Source organism: Notolepis coatsorum (genome assembly GCF_963971535.1).
Source record: "Notolepis coatsorum genome assembly, chromosome: 15".
Classification (NCBI taxonomy): domain Eukaryota; kingdom Metazoa; phylum Chordata; class Actinopteri; order Aulopiformes; family Paralepididae; genus Notolepis; species Notolepis coatsorum.
Window position 1 is genome coordinate 17930772 of NC_140179.1, and position 15870 is coordinate 17946641.

A 15870-nucleotide genomic window follows, 5' to 3' on the forward strand; every position below is an offset into this window, starting at 1 on the left:
ATATCAGGCCCACAACCACATGTACAATATCAGCCACATGTACAATATCAGCCACAGCCACATGTACAATATCAGCCACATGTACAATATCAGCCACATGTACAATATCAGCCACATGTACAATATCAGACACAGCCACATGTACAGCCACAACCTCGGCAACAACCACCTGCACAATATCAGCTTCAGCACCCTGTACAGCTTCAGCTACAACCATCTGGAGTTACAGCAGGACAACAGGGTCAAAACCAAACAAACCAGGTTCTATCAAATGTCATGGCAAGACAGAATGAGACATTACGGATATACTTGTCACACAACAGAACCTGGCGCTACTCCCAACCAGGGAGATTCCCATGTTTGACGGAGATCCTCTGAACTTTAGATCATTCATGCAAGCTTTCGAGTACGGCATTGAAGACAGAACCACAAGTGATCAAGATAGACTCTACTTTTTGGAACAGTACACAACAGATCAGCCTAAAGATCTTGTGCGGAGCTGCCTACACATGCCTCCGCAGGATGTGGAAGCTAAAAGACTGCTCAAAGAGAATTTTGGAGATGAAATAAGGATCACAAATGCATACATAAAGAAAGCCTTGGACTGGTCCAGCATCAAACCGGAGGATAGTCAAGCTTTGCACGCCTATGCCATCTATCTGAGAGGATGCAGTAATGCAATGCAGGAGCTTCACTATATGGATGAGCTGGATAATCCATCTAATCTGAGACTGATCTTATCCAAGATACCCTTTAGGATCAGAGAAAGGTGGAGGTCAACGGCTTACGATATCCAGGAGCGCACTAAGCAAAGAGCCCAATTCAAGGATCTTGTGACTTATCTGGAGAAACAAGCCAAAATCGCTGCCGACCCATTGTTTGGCAATATTCAGGATTATGGTCCTGACAGAGCTTCCCCAAGGTACCTCAAGACTGCAGCCTCTGAATGGCAAACACGAGCAGGAACATCGGCTGCACCGGCTAAGGAGAGAAGCAGCTTTGTCACGACAGTGACACCAGCCACAAACAAACAGTCTACAGTCAGTGATGTGGGACCCAAGGCAGATGGCTCTGAGGCCTTTAGAACTCCCATGTTTATACTGTGCAGGCGAACATTCACTTGAAGCCTGCAAGAAGATAAGAGCTCAGAAACATCTGGAGAAAATAGAGTTCTTAAAAGTGAATGGACTTTGTTTTAGTTGTCTCACCAAGGGACATCTCAGTATAAACTGTAACAAGAGGATGAGTTGTCAGAATTGCCAGAAAAAACTGACTGCTACACATAGAAACAGATGACAAGGAAGGACCAGACGAGCAAAAAGGAACAGTCAGGTCTACAACTCAATGGAAGGTGAAATCACATCAACAGGTGAGGACACCATCCCTGACCAAGAAGACTGTGGGTAGTGCTCCGACTGACCCTTCCTTTCAGGAAGAGAGCCTCATACTGGAGATGGCAGATCTGAAATCAACATGGAGGCTTTTCAATCAATTAAAAACCAGGAAGACCCAAAACACCTCACTGTCGCCCCCCACCTAGCATCTACCGGGTCAGTAAGCTGCATACAGAAGTTCTGCTCTACCTCCCAAGCATCGCCCCCCACCTAGCATCTACAGGGTCAGTACTCTGCATACAGAAGTTCTGCTCTACCTCCCAAGCATCGTCCCCCACCTAGCATCTACCGGGTCAGTATGCTGCATACAGAAGTTCTGCTCTACCTCCCAAGCATCGTCCCCCACCTAGCATCTACCGGGTCAGTACGCTGCATACAGAAGTTCTGCTCTACCTCCCAAGCATCGCCCCCACCTAGCATCTACCGGGTCAGTACGCTGCATACAGAAGTTCTGCTCTACCTCCCAAGCATCGCCCCCACCTAGCATCTACCGGGTCAGTACGCTGCATACAGAAGTTCTGCTCTACCTCCCAAGCATCGCCCCCACCTAGCATCTACCGGGTCAGTACGCTGCATACAGAAGTTCTGGCATGCCACACAATTTACAGCCAGAGTTTCCAGGACAATCTCAGACCATCTCGAGTGAAGATTCTATGAGGGGGAAATAAGATGTACTTACTGAGTGCATGTTTTGAAAGGGTGCAGGGGGTACTATGGTGAGGGACCGTCTGCTAGGAGGTGTAGAGAAGTCCTGAGCCTGGAGAGGTGTAGAGAAGTCCTGAGCCTGGAGAGGTGTAGAGAAGTCCTGAGCCTGGAGAGGAGGTGTAGAGAAGTCCTGAGCCTGGGGAGGAGGTGTAGAGAAGTCCTGAGCCTGGGGAGGAGGTGTAGAGAAGTCCTGAGCCTGGGGAGGAGGTGTAGAGAAGTCCTGAGCCTGGGGAGGAGGTGTAGAGAAGTCCTGAGCCTGGGGAGGAGGTGTAGAGAAGTCCTGAGCCTGGGGAGGAGGTGTAGAGAAGTCCTTTGTCTGGGAAGGAGGTGTAGAGAAGTCCTGAGCCTGGGGAGGAGGTGTAGAGAAGTCCCGAGCCTGGGGAGGAGGTGTAGAGAAGTCCTGAGCCTGGGGAGGAGGTGTAGAGAAGTCCTGAGCCTGGGGAGGAGGTGTAGAGAAGTCCTGAGCCTGGGGAGGAGGTGTAGAGAAGTCCTGAGTCTGAGGCGGACTAGGGGAGCGAGGGGCAGGCGACTGCTTCCTTGACTGAGTGATGGGGGTCTACGGGACATGGAAGAATTACATTAAAAAGGAACACACCAACATTATGGGAAATGCGCTCACCATCTTCTCTAGAGTCAGACAAGAAGATTGATACCAATTTCCTCTCCGTACTTTCAGTAGAAAGCTATCCGGCTGCATGCTAGCCTAGCTTAGCACAAATTAATGGAAGCGGAATCAGCTAGGCTAGCTGTTGGCCAAAAAGTGGCCTCCCGGGGTTTTAACCTCTTACCACGAACCGGTACGTAAAGGGGGCTGCATTTTTCGCCGAACATATAATATACCGTTCTAAACATCAATTTTCCGCAATTTGAACGCCACCTCACTCGACCAATTCCGTGCCTCACTTCTCGAGTTACATGACGATATGTCAGGGGAGCGTCTTTTTACAAACCACGCGTCAACGTCGGACAGTATACGATTGAGAACTGACCAATCACCGCTGATGGCGAAAATTATTGGTCAGCATTGTAGCCAACGAGTGTCTGCTTCCAACGATAGCCCACATGGGGGGTGCGAATATAGGAAGTAGGTGAAAGTTGACGAGCGAACATGAGTTGTGACAGACTTCAGAACGCACCGAGGTGGATGGCCAAAATGGATTTTCTGAATGGATTCTTATGAAATTTGGACCATGTACCTGGACCTTAACTGCAGTGTTTTCCAGCTCATTCCTCAATGCTGGAATAATGGAATATGGAATCTTGCAACCACTAAAGAAAAATGTGAGTACACAAGTTCAAACCTATTACTTTTACTCTTTCATTAGCACTAAAAATCTCCTTTTTTGAATTAGTAACTTTAGAATGTTATCTTTCAAAAGAGACCAGGCTCATGCATGTGCTATAAGTACATTATTATATAAATTTCAATCAGGTTTTAGGAAATCACATTCCACCGATTCTTGTTTACTTTTTTTAACTGATTTGATCAGAGCTGAAATGGATGCTGGCAAACTGTCTGTGGTATGATTTTAATTGACCTTCAAAAGGCTTTTGACACCGTCAACCACAGCCTTCTTTTTAACAAACTGTCAGCCCTTGGTATGAGCCCTGTCAGCCTAAGGGTGCTTTCTCACTCACCATTCGGGGTCGAATCAGAGCCGGATCGCACCAGAAAAGGGTGTGTCATTCATTCATTAATTCTACTGAGAACGCTCCCCCCCCCCGTCCCCCGGGACGCTGATTCGCTCCAAACCTGGACCACAGAAATAGGTGGTCTCGGGTGCGCGCCAGTGGGAGTGGGGGGCGTGGTGTACGAGCTTCTACCAAAACACAGGAGAGGCTTCTGTATCAACTTGCTGACACACACGTCGTTACTGTAATGCTTTCATGCTTGCTTGAATTTTGGGCAGATAAAAACATACAGCAACAACTGGACAATACCCACAAACGATATTTATGGGCAATTTGCGAGTTCAGACCTCAACCAAACAAGCATGTGGAGCCTCAGTGGATGAAAACATGAAGCCACGTTACAAAGCACAAGACTTCCCAGGCTCGCATTAGGCCTGGCAATTTTTGGGGGGGGGCAGTTTCCTCATTTTACTTTTCCGTCAAGCCAACTGAAGAGACCAAGTGATCGCCGGCCCGGAAAACGCGTGGATTATGTATTTACAGTACCCAACACTGAATCAATAAACGCGATCGATATTTGGAATGGCGATCAGGAATTGGAATAATCTTTTTGGATAAGGAATTTATTTTACCAGTCTTAGGATAATCAGAGCTATTTTCACCTATATATCAGCGTTTGCCCTATGCGTGTGTGTGTGTGTGTGCGAGATCAGGAAATGAGATAATCGATATTTCAGCCAACTTCTATAGCGTGCATAAGTACACATATAATATCGATCATCTAGCGTTTATTTGAAAACGATTCATAAATAGACCGAAAAATTACAACGTTTGTGTATGCCAGAATATTCCAGTAAATGCAGTTTATCACGGAATCTTTATATTTTCCTTGAAAACGAGGGCTTTTCAAAATGCTATAAAACGGAAATGAAGCGATTAAAAAACAATCCGTTTCGACAATGTTGACTGCAAACAAGTCATTGATAAGCGACGGGCAGATTAGACACAGCCATAATTTAAGACAGAGATTATGCGTTCACAACGCTATCATTGAAGTGGGTGGTGGCATTTAACGGGGGTAAGGTGGACCGCATGGCTGGTAATCAAAGTGTTAAGAGGTTAAGCTAGGCTTGTAACCGCTTCCATTAATTTGTGCTAAATTAGGCTAGCTTGCAGCGGGATCGTTTTCTACTGAACGTACGGAGAGAAAATTGGTATCCATCTTTTGTCTGATTCCGGAGAAGATGGTAAGCGTATTTCCCATAATGGTGGCGACAAAGTATTTTTACTTGACACAAGTACATAAACGGATACGTCTGTTCCAGAGACTCGTTTTTTCCACTGGGGACCAGGGCCCGTGAGCGGATCGGCGCGGGCGAGAAATCCGCTCTACGCTCTAGACGGCTTGTTCCGCTCCGCTAATCGCTCATGTTGACCCCGCCCCCAAGTCGCTCACCTTGAATCGAGCTCTCCCCGGTCCCCGCTCCACATCACTCGGCAGATTTAAAAAAAAAAAAATTGGAGCATGATGTAAATTTGCTTGATTTGACCAAACTACAACAGTCTACACCCCCTGGGCCACTTAACAATTGTTTGTATTGAGCCGTATTGTAATTGTACCCATTCTGCAATGTTAAATAACGTTGTTTATAGCTCTACTAAGCGATGATAGCTAGCCTAGCCACAATGCTATGGTCGCTGCCATTAACGTTAGCATGTAAGCTAACGACAACAACAATGGCGTCATATACTTTTTCTAACAGGATGTGAGTGACTGTTCACCCTTCTCATTGGTTGAAAATGGCCTTCATGTTTGTACATCGCCATCTGTTGCTTTGGCATTGTACTACATGTATATTACATCAGTGTTAAACCACTGTGAGCGGCCCGGAGTGGATTGGAGCGGAGGAAAACTCTCGCTCCGGACGTCGCGCCGACCCATTTTAAAACCCACTCAGTCGCTCACGTCAAAACCGCCCGCTCCGCTCACGCGCCGCTCACATGGCCTGCTGGGGACACAGACACCCTCAAGACCCCTACGCTCTGCATCTTCCAACTACACACCCTCAAGAGCCCTACGCTCTGCATCTTCTAACTAAACACCCTCAAGACCCCTACGCTCTGCATCTTCTAACTACACACCCTCAAGACCCCTACGTTCTGCATCTTCTAACTACACATCCTCAAGACCCCTACACTCTGCATCTTCTAACTACACACCCTCAAGACCCCTACGCTCTGCATCTTCTAACTACACACCCTCAATACCCCTACGCTCTGCATCTTATAACTACACACCCTCAAGACCCCTACACTCTGCATCTTCTAACTCAGGGGTCGGCAACCTGCGGCTCCGAGGCCGCATGCGGCTCTTTAGCCAATCAGCTGCGGCTCCCTGGCCAAAAAATTATAATAATTTGTAACTTTTTTTTATTATTTTTTTTATTTTGGAGATCGATGTCATACTGTGACACTAAAAAATATTTCATCAACTAAGATATTTAGTCAACAAAAGGCTTACCTGTATGCCCGATATGTGGTGCGAAATTTGAGAAAATGTTCCACAAATAAGGGAAGGACTCTAATAGAGCTGCATAGTTCAGGGTTTTATTTCAAAGTAGGTCTACAGATGCCAGTGTTTTTTCTCCTTTTCTGTGTTTTATTTCAAAGTAGCTCTACACATGGTAGTCTTTTTTCAAAGTGGACTACTTTTTATTTTATAAATGTTCCACAAATAAGGGAAGGACTCAAATATACCTGAATAGTTCAGGGTTTTATTTCAAAGTCGGTCTACAGACACCAGTGTTTTGTCTCCTCTTCTGTGTTTTATTTAAAAATAGGTCTACACAGCCAGTATTTTTTCTCCTCTTCATAAGAGTTTGAGGTTTTCCTTTGTTATAACAGGTAAAAACAGCAATAAAAAGTCTAAATTTTTCTTTTTATTGCTTTATAATCCCATTAACCCATTCTCCGCCAATCACGTGTTAAGGCGGGTTTCTCCGCCATGCGTTGTCTGCCAATCACGCCGTAAGGCGTGTTTGAGATCAATATTTCATATTTTCGTCATGGTATTCATATTTCACCCACGGAGTCTTGGCTGATGCTGTCTGAGCCATCACAACTTTGCAACGCTTCAATACCGCCACCTGGTGGCCGATCGGCGAGTTGCCAAACCGGAAGTGCCCATTGGAGCTCGGTCCGTCCGCTATTTTCATCCGGCCACTCGTTTATCGTCCCGGGGCTCAATACAGACACTGTCGATATGGATCTTTGCCATAACTCAATAATCAACATGATTTGGACGTGTATTAGTAATATACAAGCCGGAAATGGATTGCATCGATCAACATCCCATAATTGGGATCCGTTTGCTCCACTCTCATCGCCCAACGCTACGAGGAGACTGGGGTGAGTTTCAGCGTTTTTCTTTATCATTTTCGATACAAACTGCTCTGATCAATATATCACCCATACTACATAAATCATTTAACGTCGGTCATTGAATTATAAACGACCCCCCCCCCCCCCCCCTCCGTTCACCCGCAGATGATCAGTCATGACGTTTAGGACCATGTACAGTTGAATTTTTTAATATGGCATGGATCGGTATCAAACTGCATTTGATAATCTAATATATGCATTTATGCCTATATCTCACGTTCTATGAAATACTGCAGAAAACGATAAAAACATATTTATACTCTAGACCAGGGATCGGCAATAGGCGGCCCGTGGGCCGAAATGGGCCCGCCAGCAATCATTTCTGCCCCGTCAGGTTATTTTGAGAATATGTTTATTTTACGCGCAGGAAATATTCACTCGTCGTGACGCCAGAGTGTCTTTGTGAAGCTGTATATATCTATTCATCATATCTATGGCTGTCACTATAGCCAATTGAAATGCTAGAAATGGTCACATGGACTGGGAGAATCAATGGAATTTCACTTATCACTTCCGCGTTTGGGATGCCATCATGCGCGCGAACGTTTGCAAAAACAAAACAAACGTCTTTGGATAACTTCTTTGCAGCGGGGAAATACCAACTGATGAGCCAGAAGAGGAGCCTACAACCTATAAAGCTTCTTTTAATAAACAGGAGTCATACTTAACTTTGACATGTTTCAAACATTGGCTTTTGGAGGACCGAAACAATAATAAGCAACCGGTGACTCTCGTGTGTTGACATGGCAACACGAGGCAATGAAGCAAGCAACTGTGTTCAAGTTGGGTGGACATTGGATGGGCATTCAATGAGAGTGGACATTTGACATGTTTCAAACATGAGCATGGATTTTGGAGGACCGAAGCAAAAACAATAATAAGCCCAGGGCAGGGATGCCTGCATTATGGTGAGTGTTGCGTTTTAATAATAATAATACATTCGATGTATAATACACCCGCCATGGTGCTTCAAATCAAATGCACCCTACTGATCTGTTCATGTGTTATAATAATAATAATACATTCAATGTTAAATACACCTGCCGTGGTGCTTCAAATCAAATGCACCCTACTGATCTGTTCATGTGTTATACTAATAATAATACATTCGATTTATAATGCGAGCACCTGCATTAAAATCAAATTACTGATCTGTTCATGTGTTATGCACTGTGTGAGAGGCACTTTATAATAGAAAAAAGACAGTGCAAACATGTATATGTCGTTTTTTTTGACAGAGTTAAAAAAAATCACTATCATTGGCCCGCCACACAATGGCTTGGGGAACATTTGGCCCGTGGGCAAACCTAATTGCAGACCCCTGCTCTAGACGGTATTTTAGTATGAATGTGTGAATGAAAAAGTTAAATGTTCCTACATCCGGAATGACAGATAATTGATGTTGAATCGGCCATAGTAATGTCAATTTAGCAATACAATTTAAAAAGTTATAGCCCTGCAAAGAAGGTGAACATCTCCATAGACAAATAGCGCTGGCAGAGGATGGTTTAGGATGATCAAAGTGGTGGCAGAGAATGGGTTAATGCAACAAACTGTGTGCTATAAGTATAAAGTATAATAAATCGCAAATTACTTTGGGTATGCAATTGTGGGGTATGCTTGGGGATATATAAAATGTTATACACTGTTATCATCATTTTAAGGGTAAATAGGTTGTGCGGCTCCCTGAGCATTTTATTTTGTGGGACGGGGGAAAAGTGGCTCTTTTGATAGTAAAGGTTGCTGACCCCTGTTCTAACTACACACCCTCAAGAGCCCTACACTCTGCATCTTCTAACTAGGGCTGACCCCTATTAATCGATTAGTCGACTAATCTGTCGAAAGGAGCCGTAGTCGACTGGCCAACCTCTTAGTCGAATATAATAAAAAAATATATATAATAATAATAATATTTTTTTTATCATTCTTTCCAAAAGAAAAGAGGCCTAGAAGCATGGCTAACGCTAATGGCACGCATACCAGAGGCTAACTGCCTACGAAAACAGGCACAGAAAGAGGATTTCACCCATCTAATGAACACACTAGACTAGACAAATATCAAGATGTATCCATCAGTGGACCAATTGCATGCTTTTGCAAAGCACAAGAAGCCTTCAGTAGACTCCTTCAGACATTAAGCACCCCCCACAGCCCAAATGGAATGATAAAAAAAAAAAAATATATATATATATATATATATATATTATACTTTTTATTTTATTTTTATTTTTTAAGTCGACCAATAGTAGACTAACAGCAAATTTTGGCCAATCCTAGTCGACCATCCAAATCCTTAGTCGGGGACAGCCCTACTACACATCCTCAAGACCCCTACGCTCTGCATCTTCTAACTACACACCCTCAAGACCCCTACGCTCTGCATCTTCTGGCCGCCTCAGACCCACTCCTATCCGAGCTCCGGGAGGGTCATCAAAGAGAAGTCGCCTATTCTCGGTCCACAATGGTGGAACAAACTTCCCACCACAGTTGGGAGCCGAAACTCGACCAATCTTTCACCGTAGACTAAAAACACACTTCTTCAATCAATATCTGAAATGAAAGAAGGAAACGACTAACCTCATTACCGTCTTCTACTATCATGCACTCTTCCACTAAATACTCTTCTTGTCTATATTACTACCTACTATACCAATATGTCTACTACCATGTACTCAAGACTGCAGTACCCAAGTTTCAACACCGTTTGATTGTTACTCCGCTGTAAGTGTTGTACCCATCCCACTGTCGTACAGAACATTTAAGTCGCTTTGGATAAAAGGGTTCAGCTGAATGACCTAATGTAGAAGTAATATTCTCCCAAACACTGGCTGGCAGGCAGGCAGGGAGGTCTGCTCACCCGAGGACCGCTGGTCTCCTCCAGGCTGACTGAGACGGTGGAGTCCCTGCAATACAGCGGAGGAGCGGGGGAGGCCTCGCCGGCGGACAGCTGCAGGGGCTCCTGGGAACAACAACGGATCTCTCTTTAAAAAAGGTGCTGTACGTTTTTCTTTTGTGTGAGAATAAGTGGTCTATATGTTCAAATAAGTGGTCTACATGTTCAAATAAGTGGTCTACATGTTCAAATAAGTGGTCTACATGTTCAACTAAGTGGTTTACATTCAGACAGCCATCACTGATATACTGTAGTGTCTGGTTCTGGTCAGTAACATGGGTCTCCCAGTCCCTCCTCAGTAAAATACTGTACATTTCCTGGTATCCCATTCCTACTTCATCCAATCAGGAGAGAGAACTCCACACGGAAATAAAATGGTCAGACAAATTATAAAAACCTTAAGAAAAGATGTGCTTGGGCGGCTGGGTGGCGCAGCGGACTAAGTGCTCGTCACCAACGCAAGAGACACTGGTATCGAATCCGGCTGTCGGCGTTGCCTCCGGCTTGGCCGGCCGTCATACTGGCTCAATTGGCTGAGTCAGCGGGAGGGAAGCCGGTGGGTGGTAATCTGGTCTCCTACAGGTCGGTCAGGGCGCCTGCACAGCGAGGGAGAGAGATGGTGAGGGTAGTGTGAGCCTCCCACACGTTACACCTCACCAATGAGAGTCCGCGCTGGCAGGTGAAAAGAAGTGGCTGGCTGACTCTGCATGTATCGGAGGGGACATGTGATAGTATCTATCAACCCTCCCTACGTCCGACCAGTGGGGGGCACATGCGAGCAATGATCAGGTAGGGGAGGGGGGAATTGACACGACGACTAAATTGGGATGGGAGAAAAAGTGAAAAAATAAATAAATAAATAAAGATGTGCTTTAAACAAGTAAACAAATCTGGCTTGGCAGGACTTTTGAAATAAGTCTAATATCTAGGTTTCTCTCTCCTGTTTGGACAAAAAAAAGTACAAGAAAATGTGTTCAAATTAAAATAGTTTAATGCAGAGCGGAGGCACTGGGTGTGGTACTGAACTCTGTATCAGTGATGGCTGTCGGAGTGTAGAGCCATTATTTTAACAAACAAAAAAATACCTTTAAAATATACTATAAATTAGGAGCAGGGGGAGAGAGAAGGGGAAAAAGGAATGAAGTAGCAATTCAATATCTTCAATCGTCTTTCAACACGATCGTGTAATGAACAAATTATCAGATTGTGTGCCACGATACGGTCATCTGATATGAACCAAAATGTCTCAAAATGATATCCGATATATTGCAAAGAATATTTGAAAATTAACAATCGACTAGTTACACATACAGTCCTCATATCCCTCCTAGTTACACAGTCCTCATATCCCTCCTAGATACACAGTCCTCATATCTCTCCTAGATACACGGTCCTCATATCCCTCCTAGTTACACATACAGTCCTCATATCCCTCCTAGTTACACAGTCCTCATATCCCTCCTAGGTACACACAGTCACCGATCGTCGTGAGCCATATCGGCCGATACCGATTGTTTTTGATTAAAAAGAAATTAAAAATTGTTATATACATTTTTTTTTTTTTTTTAATATATATATTATATAATTAGACTTGTACTTGTATTATCTGCGAGACATCGCCACCACGCAACAAGTCAAAATGCTCGCTATCTGCAAACAGCTCCACTGTCTGTGTAGTAGCCTCCAGCTCCAAAAAGGATTCTCCGGCGCTGCAGCGGGACCCTATTGGTAACGTTTGGTCATTTCACATTCAGCAAGCCCTCAGCTCGAATACGCATTAAATCCATGTTATAAGACATTGATATCAAGAGCTATCTGTAGCTACTGCTAGCCGGCTAGATGACGTTAAGACAGAACTTTAGTTCAATGGGACATTTAGTTTTGAACAGTAAACTAACGTCAGCTAACGCAAGCTAACGCAAGCTAACGGAGGTATGAACATGGACTACTAGACTTTCTGGATCATTTGTTGATATCAGGAGCTATCGGTAGCTAGCCGGCTAAATACCGTTAGACAATGCCTACTAAACGTGAATAGTTGACTGGGTAATTTTGTTTAAACAGTAACGATAGCTAGGTAGCTAACGTTAGCGCAGGTCGAATGCACTACAGACTCGAGCAGAGGAGCCGCCTCTCAGTCCTCTTTGTTTACAAACTCTACACGGGGGCGGGCGGGGCTAGGGAGGAGGAGCAGCGGCAGTTTGCAGGTCGTGTGTGTCTGAGACAGACAGCGAGTGAGAGCTTCGCTTGATCGGTTTCCGCGATCGGCGAATATGACTCATTATCGGAATTCACAGATTGCATATTTATACTGAGTATCGGCCAATACCGATCGGTGGCCGATCGATCAGGGCATCCCTAGTCCTCATATCCCTCCTAGTTACACATACACACAGGCACGTTGGAAGGGGGGGAGGGGGGGGGAGGAGGGTGCGGCAGCAGTCAAGATTATTTCAAAGAATAAAAAAAAGAAAAAATTAAACATCATTTTTTTTATGACAGTATTTATATATTATATACTGTAACTGTATAACTGTAACACTGTATATTATAAGTTTATCCTGCTCAAAGCACGTCACCATTTTAATATTATGTGTATTGAGCCGTACTGTATTGTAGCCATTCTCCAATCTGTTAAATAAAGTTTTCATTCATTCATTACACTACTGTACGTACACAATCATACGTGTAAAACCGACAAGATTGCAGCAGAGTAGATTTTCGAGTGATGACAGACCGTCACAGACTGATTGAATGACAGGTGAAACAACTAATTGTATTCACCTCCCGTCTCCCGCCCTTCCCACGCGCCACGAACCACTGAGCTATACTGTGATACAGTGCTTGCGCAGTCAGTCGATTTTAGCTAGTAGTCAGACTTTGCTAGCACAGAATGTCTCACTCTCAGAAAAGAAACATCAGATTTCTTTTCTAAACGTCCCGCCGGTCCCAGTGACAGTCCCACTAAATCTGATAAACGTCAGAGAGAGACAGAGACGACAGGTTCAGCCTCAGGTATTGAAGAGTTAACTGAGTCTGTTCCCCTATACCGAGGGATGCAGTGGTGGTACCACCCGGTAACACGCCGTCCTAGAAGTTCGCTGAGCAGAAGTGCGCGCAATCGTGCACGGATGTGCATGCGCGAGCACACAAAAATGAGTTCACAATTTTCACTGGACTCGTCGCGCCGTGCGCCAAGTACCCGGCGGCCGGCACTTATCCATCACCTAGACTTTGCATAATAATAGGATACCGATAGCATAACAAAGAACGAGAAGAGCCAAACCAAAATACAAGCCCTGTGGGGGTTGATCTGTGGAGCTCTCACTATGTGACAAATGGTCCCGACTGGAAGGATGAGACAAATTGAGACATTAAGTTGTGCTTCAGAAGGAAACTGTCCTTCTGTAAACTAAGTTACATTGTTAATTTAGTTTGTATTTACTTTTCTAGTTTAAGTTAATTTCCTATACAAACATGTTTCCTACTAATTATGCATAATAATAATCTGTTCTGTGCGCAAGCGAGGGAACATGTATGCGCGTGCACGTGGCGTCCAGGCAGTTCGGATATTACGACTGCACCACTGCCTATACCCCCCCTCGGGCGCCAGGGGCTTCCACTGAGGGGTGATGCAAATAGGGATGGGGTGTTATGGCAGCTGATGATGGAAAGAGTGTGCACCGAGTCTGATCCCGAGTTGAAGAATTGGCTCCAAAAGAGAGACAACTGGATGTGAGACAACATCCAAAATGAAATCTTACAGCCGTTTGCCCATGATATTCAGCAACAAATTAGAGGCAAAGCATCCAAAAGACCATTATTTGGCTTGAGCGCTGACGGAACCAATGATGTCACTGGAAAAGAACAATTCTCGTGTAATATACAGTTCGCCGATGACAACTTGGAAGCTCAGAACTTCTTTTGGGGTTTTTACAATGCCCGGCCCAGACCCAACAGCCGAGACACTGTTTTTGTGTATAAAAGACATTCTTTTACGCCTCGACCTGCCCATGGAGGCTGATAGGATTCCGTTTTGACGGGGCCAGCAACACAGGCTAGACTAAAGGAAATGTGTCCCGACTTTTCTCCATTGCGCAAAAAAAAAAAAAAAAAAATCAAAGGCCGCACCCCCTACCGATTTAAAGTTCCAACGTGCCAGCATACACACAGTCCTCATATCCCTCCTAGTTACACACAGTCCTCATATCCCTCCTAGTTACACACAGTCCTCATATCCCTCCTAGTTACACATTCCTAGTCATATCCCTCCTAGTTACACATTCCTAGTCATATCCCTCCTAGTTACACACAGTCCTCATATCCCTCCTAGTTACACATTCCTCATATCCCTCCTAATTACACACAGTCCTCATATCCCTCCTAGTTACACACAGTCCTCATATCCCTCCTAGTTACACACATACAGTCCTCATATCCCTCCTAGTTACACACAGTCCTCATATCCCTCCTAGTTACACATTCCTCATATCCCTCCTAGTTACACATTCCTCACATCCCTCCTAGTTACACAGTCCTCATATCCCTCCTAGTTACACACAGTCCTCATATCCCTCCTAGTTACACAGAGTCCTCACATCCCTCCTAGTTACACACAGTCCTCATATCCCTCCTAGTTACACACAGTCCTCATACCCCTCCTAGTTACACACAGTCCTCATATCCCTCCTAGTTACACACAGTCCTCATATCCCTCCTAGTTACACACAGTCCTCATATCCCTCCTAGTTACACACACACATTCCTCATATCCCTCCTAGTTACACACAGTCCTCATATCCCTCCTAGTTACACACATACACATTCCTCATATCCCTCCTAGTTACACAGAGTCCTCACATCCCTCCTAGATACACACAGTCCTCAGAGAGGTCAGAGTGCCGGGTCGCCCACAGTGCCTTGCTCAAGGTCATTTAGGCAGGACGATGCGCACTGTAGGTGTAATACCAGCCACCAGTCAATCACCAGCTCACAGCTGGAATGCACCCTCCCGTCAATGGCGGGGATCGAATCAGCAACCTTTGGGTTACTGGCCAGCCTCTTTACCGCTAGCCATCCCAGCTCCCTACATCTGAGCATCTCATGGCCCACCAAGTATCTCATGATGCAGCAGTTAAGGTGTTGATACCATTCAGCACAACATACAGTATCTGTGTGAAGCTGGCTTTTCATCCATGACAGCTCTGAAAACAAAATATAGGGCCAATTTGAAATGTCACGATATTGGTGTTATTTCAATAAATTTAAACATGGCCCATTTCATGACTATTTTGTTGGGGCGAGGGGGGGCCCAAAATATTTTGGTCCGCCAAAGGGGGGCCTGACAGAAAAAGTTTGAGAAGCACTGCCCTAACCCATCCCAGCTCCCTACATCTGACGGGCAGCGCAGGGTCCTCACCCTCACCCATCCCAGCTCCCTACATCTCTGAGGGGTAGCGCAGGGTCCTCACCCTCACCCATCCCAGCTCCCTACATCTCTGAGGGGTAGCGCAGGGTCCTCACCCTCACCCATCCCAGCTCCCTACATCTCTGAGGGGCAGCGCAGGGTCCTCACCCTCACCCATCCCAGCTCCCTACATATCTGAGGGGCAGCGCGGGGTCCTCACCCTCACCCATCCCAGCTCCCTACATATCTGAGGGGCAGCGCGGGGTCCTCACCCTCACCCATCCCAGCTCCCTACATCTCTGACAGGCAGCACGGGGTCCTCACTCTAACCCATCCCAGCTCCCTACATCTCTGACAGGCAGCGCGGGGTCCGCACCCTAGACAGTTTTTTTTTTCGG

At 45.3% G+C, this 15870-nt stretch overlaps 1 protein-coding gene across 1 annotated transcript in view; it reads right to left on the reverse strand.

The window, feature by feature from the left end:
* Window positions 1-15870, reverse strand: part of caprin2 (caprin family member 2) — a gene marked incomplete at both ends in the record, with an annotated part of 70647 nt that overhangs the window by 16834 nt on the left and 37943 nt on the right. Inside the window, 2 exons of the mRNA XM_084330912.1 lie at window positions 2074-2655; window positions 10030-10131. Coding sequence (XP_084187038.1) covers window positions 2074-2655; window positions 10030-10131 — 684 coding nt within the window. The remainder of the gene's footprint in view (window positions 1-2073; window positions 2656-10029; window positions 10132-15870) is intronic.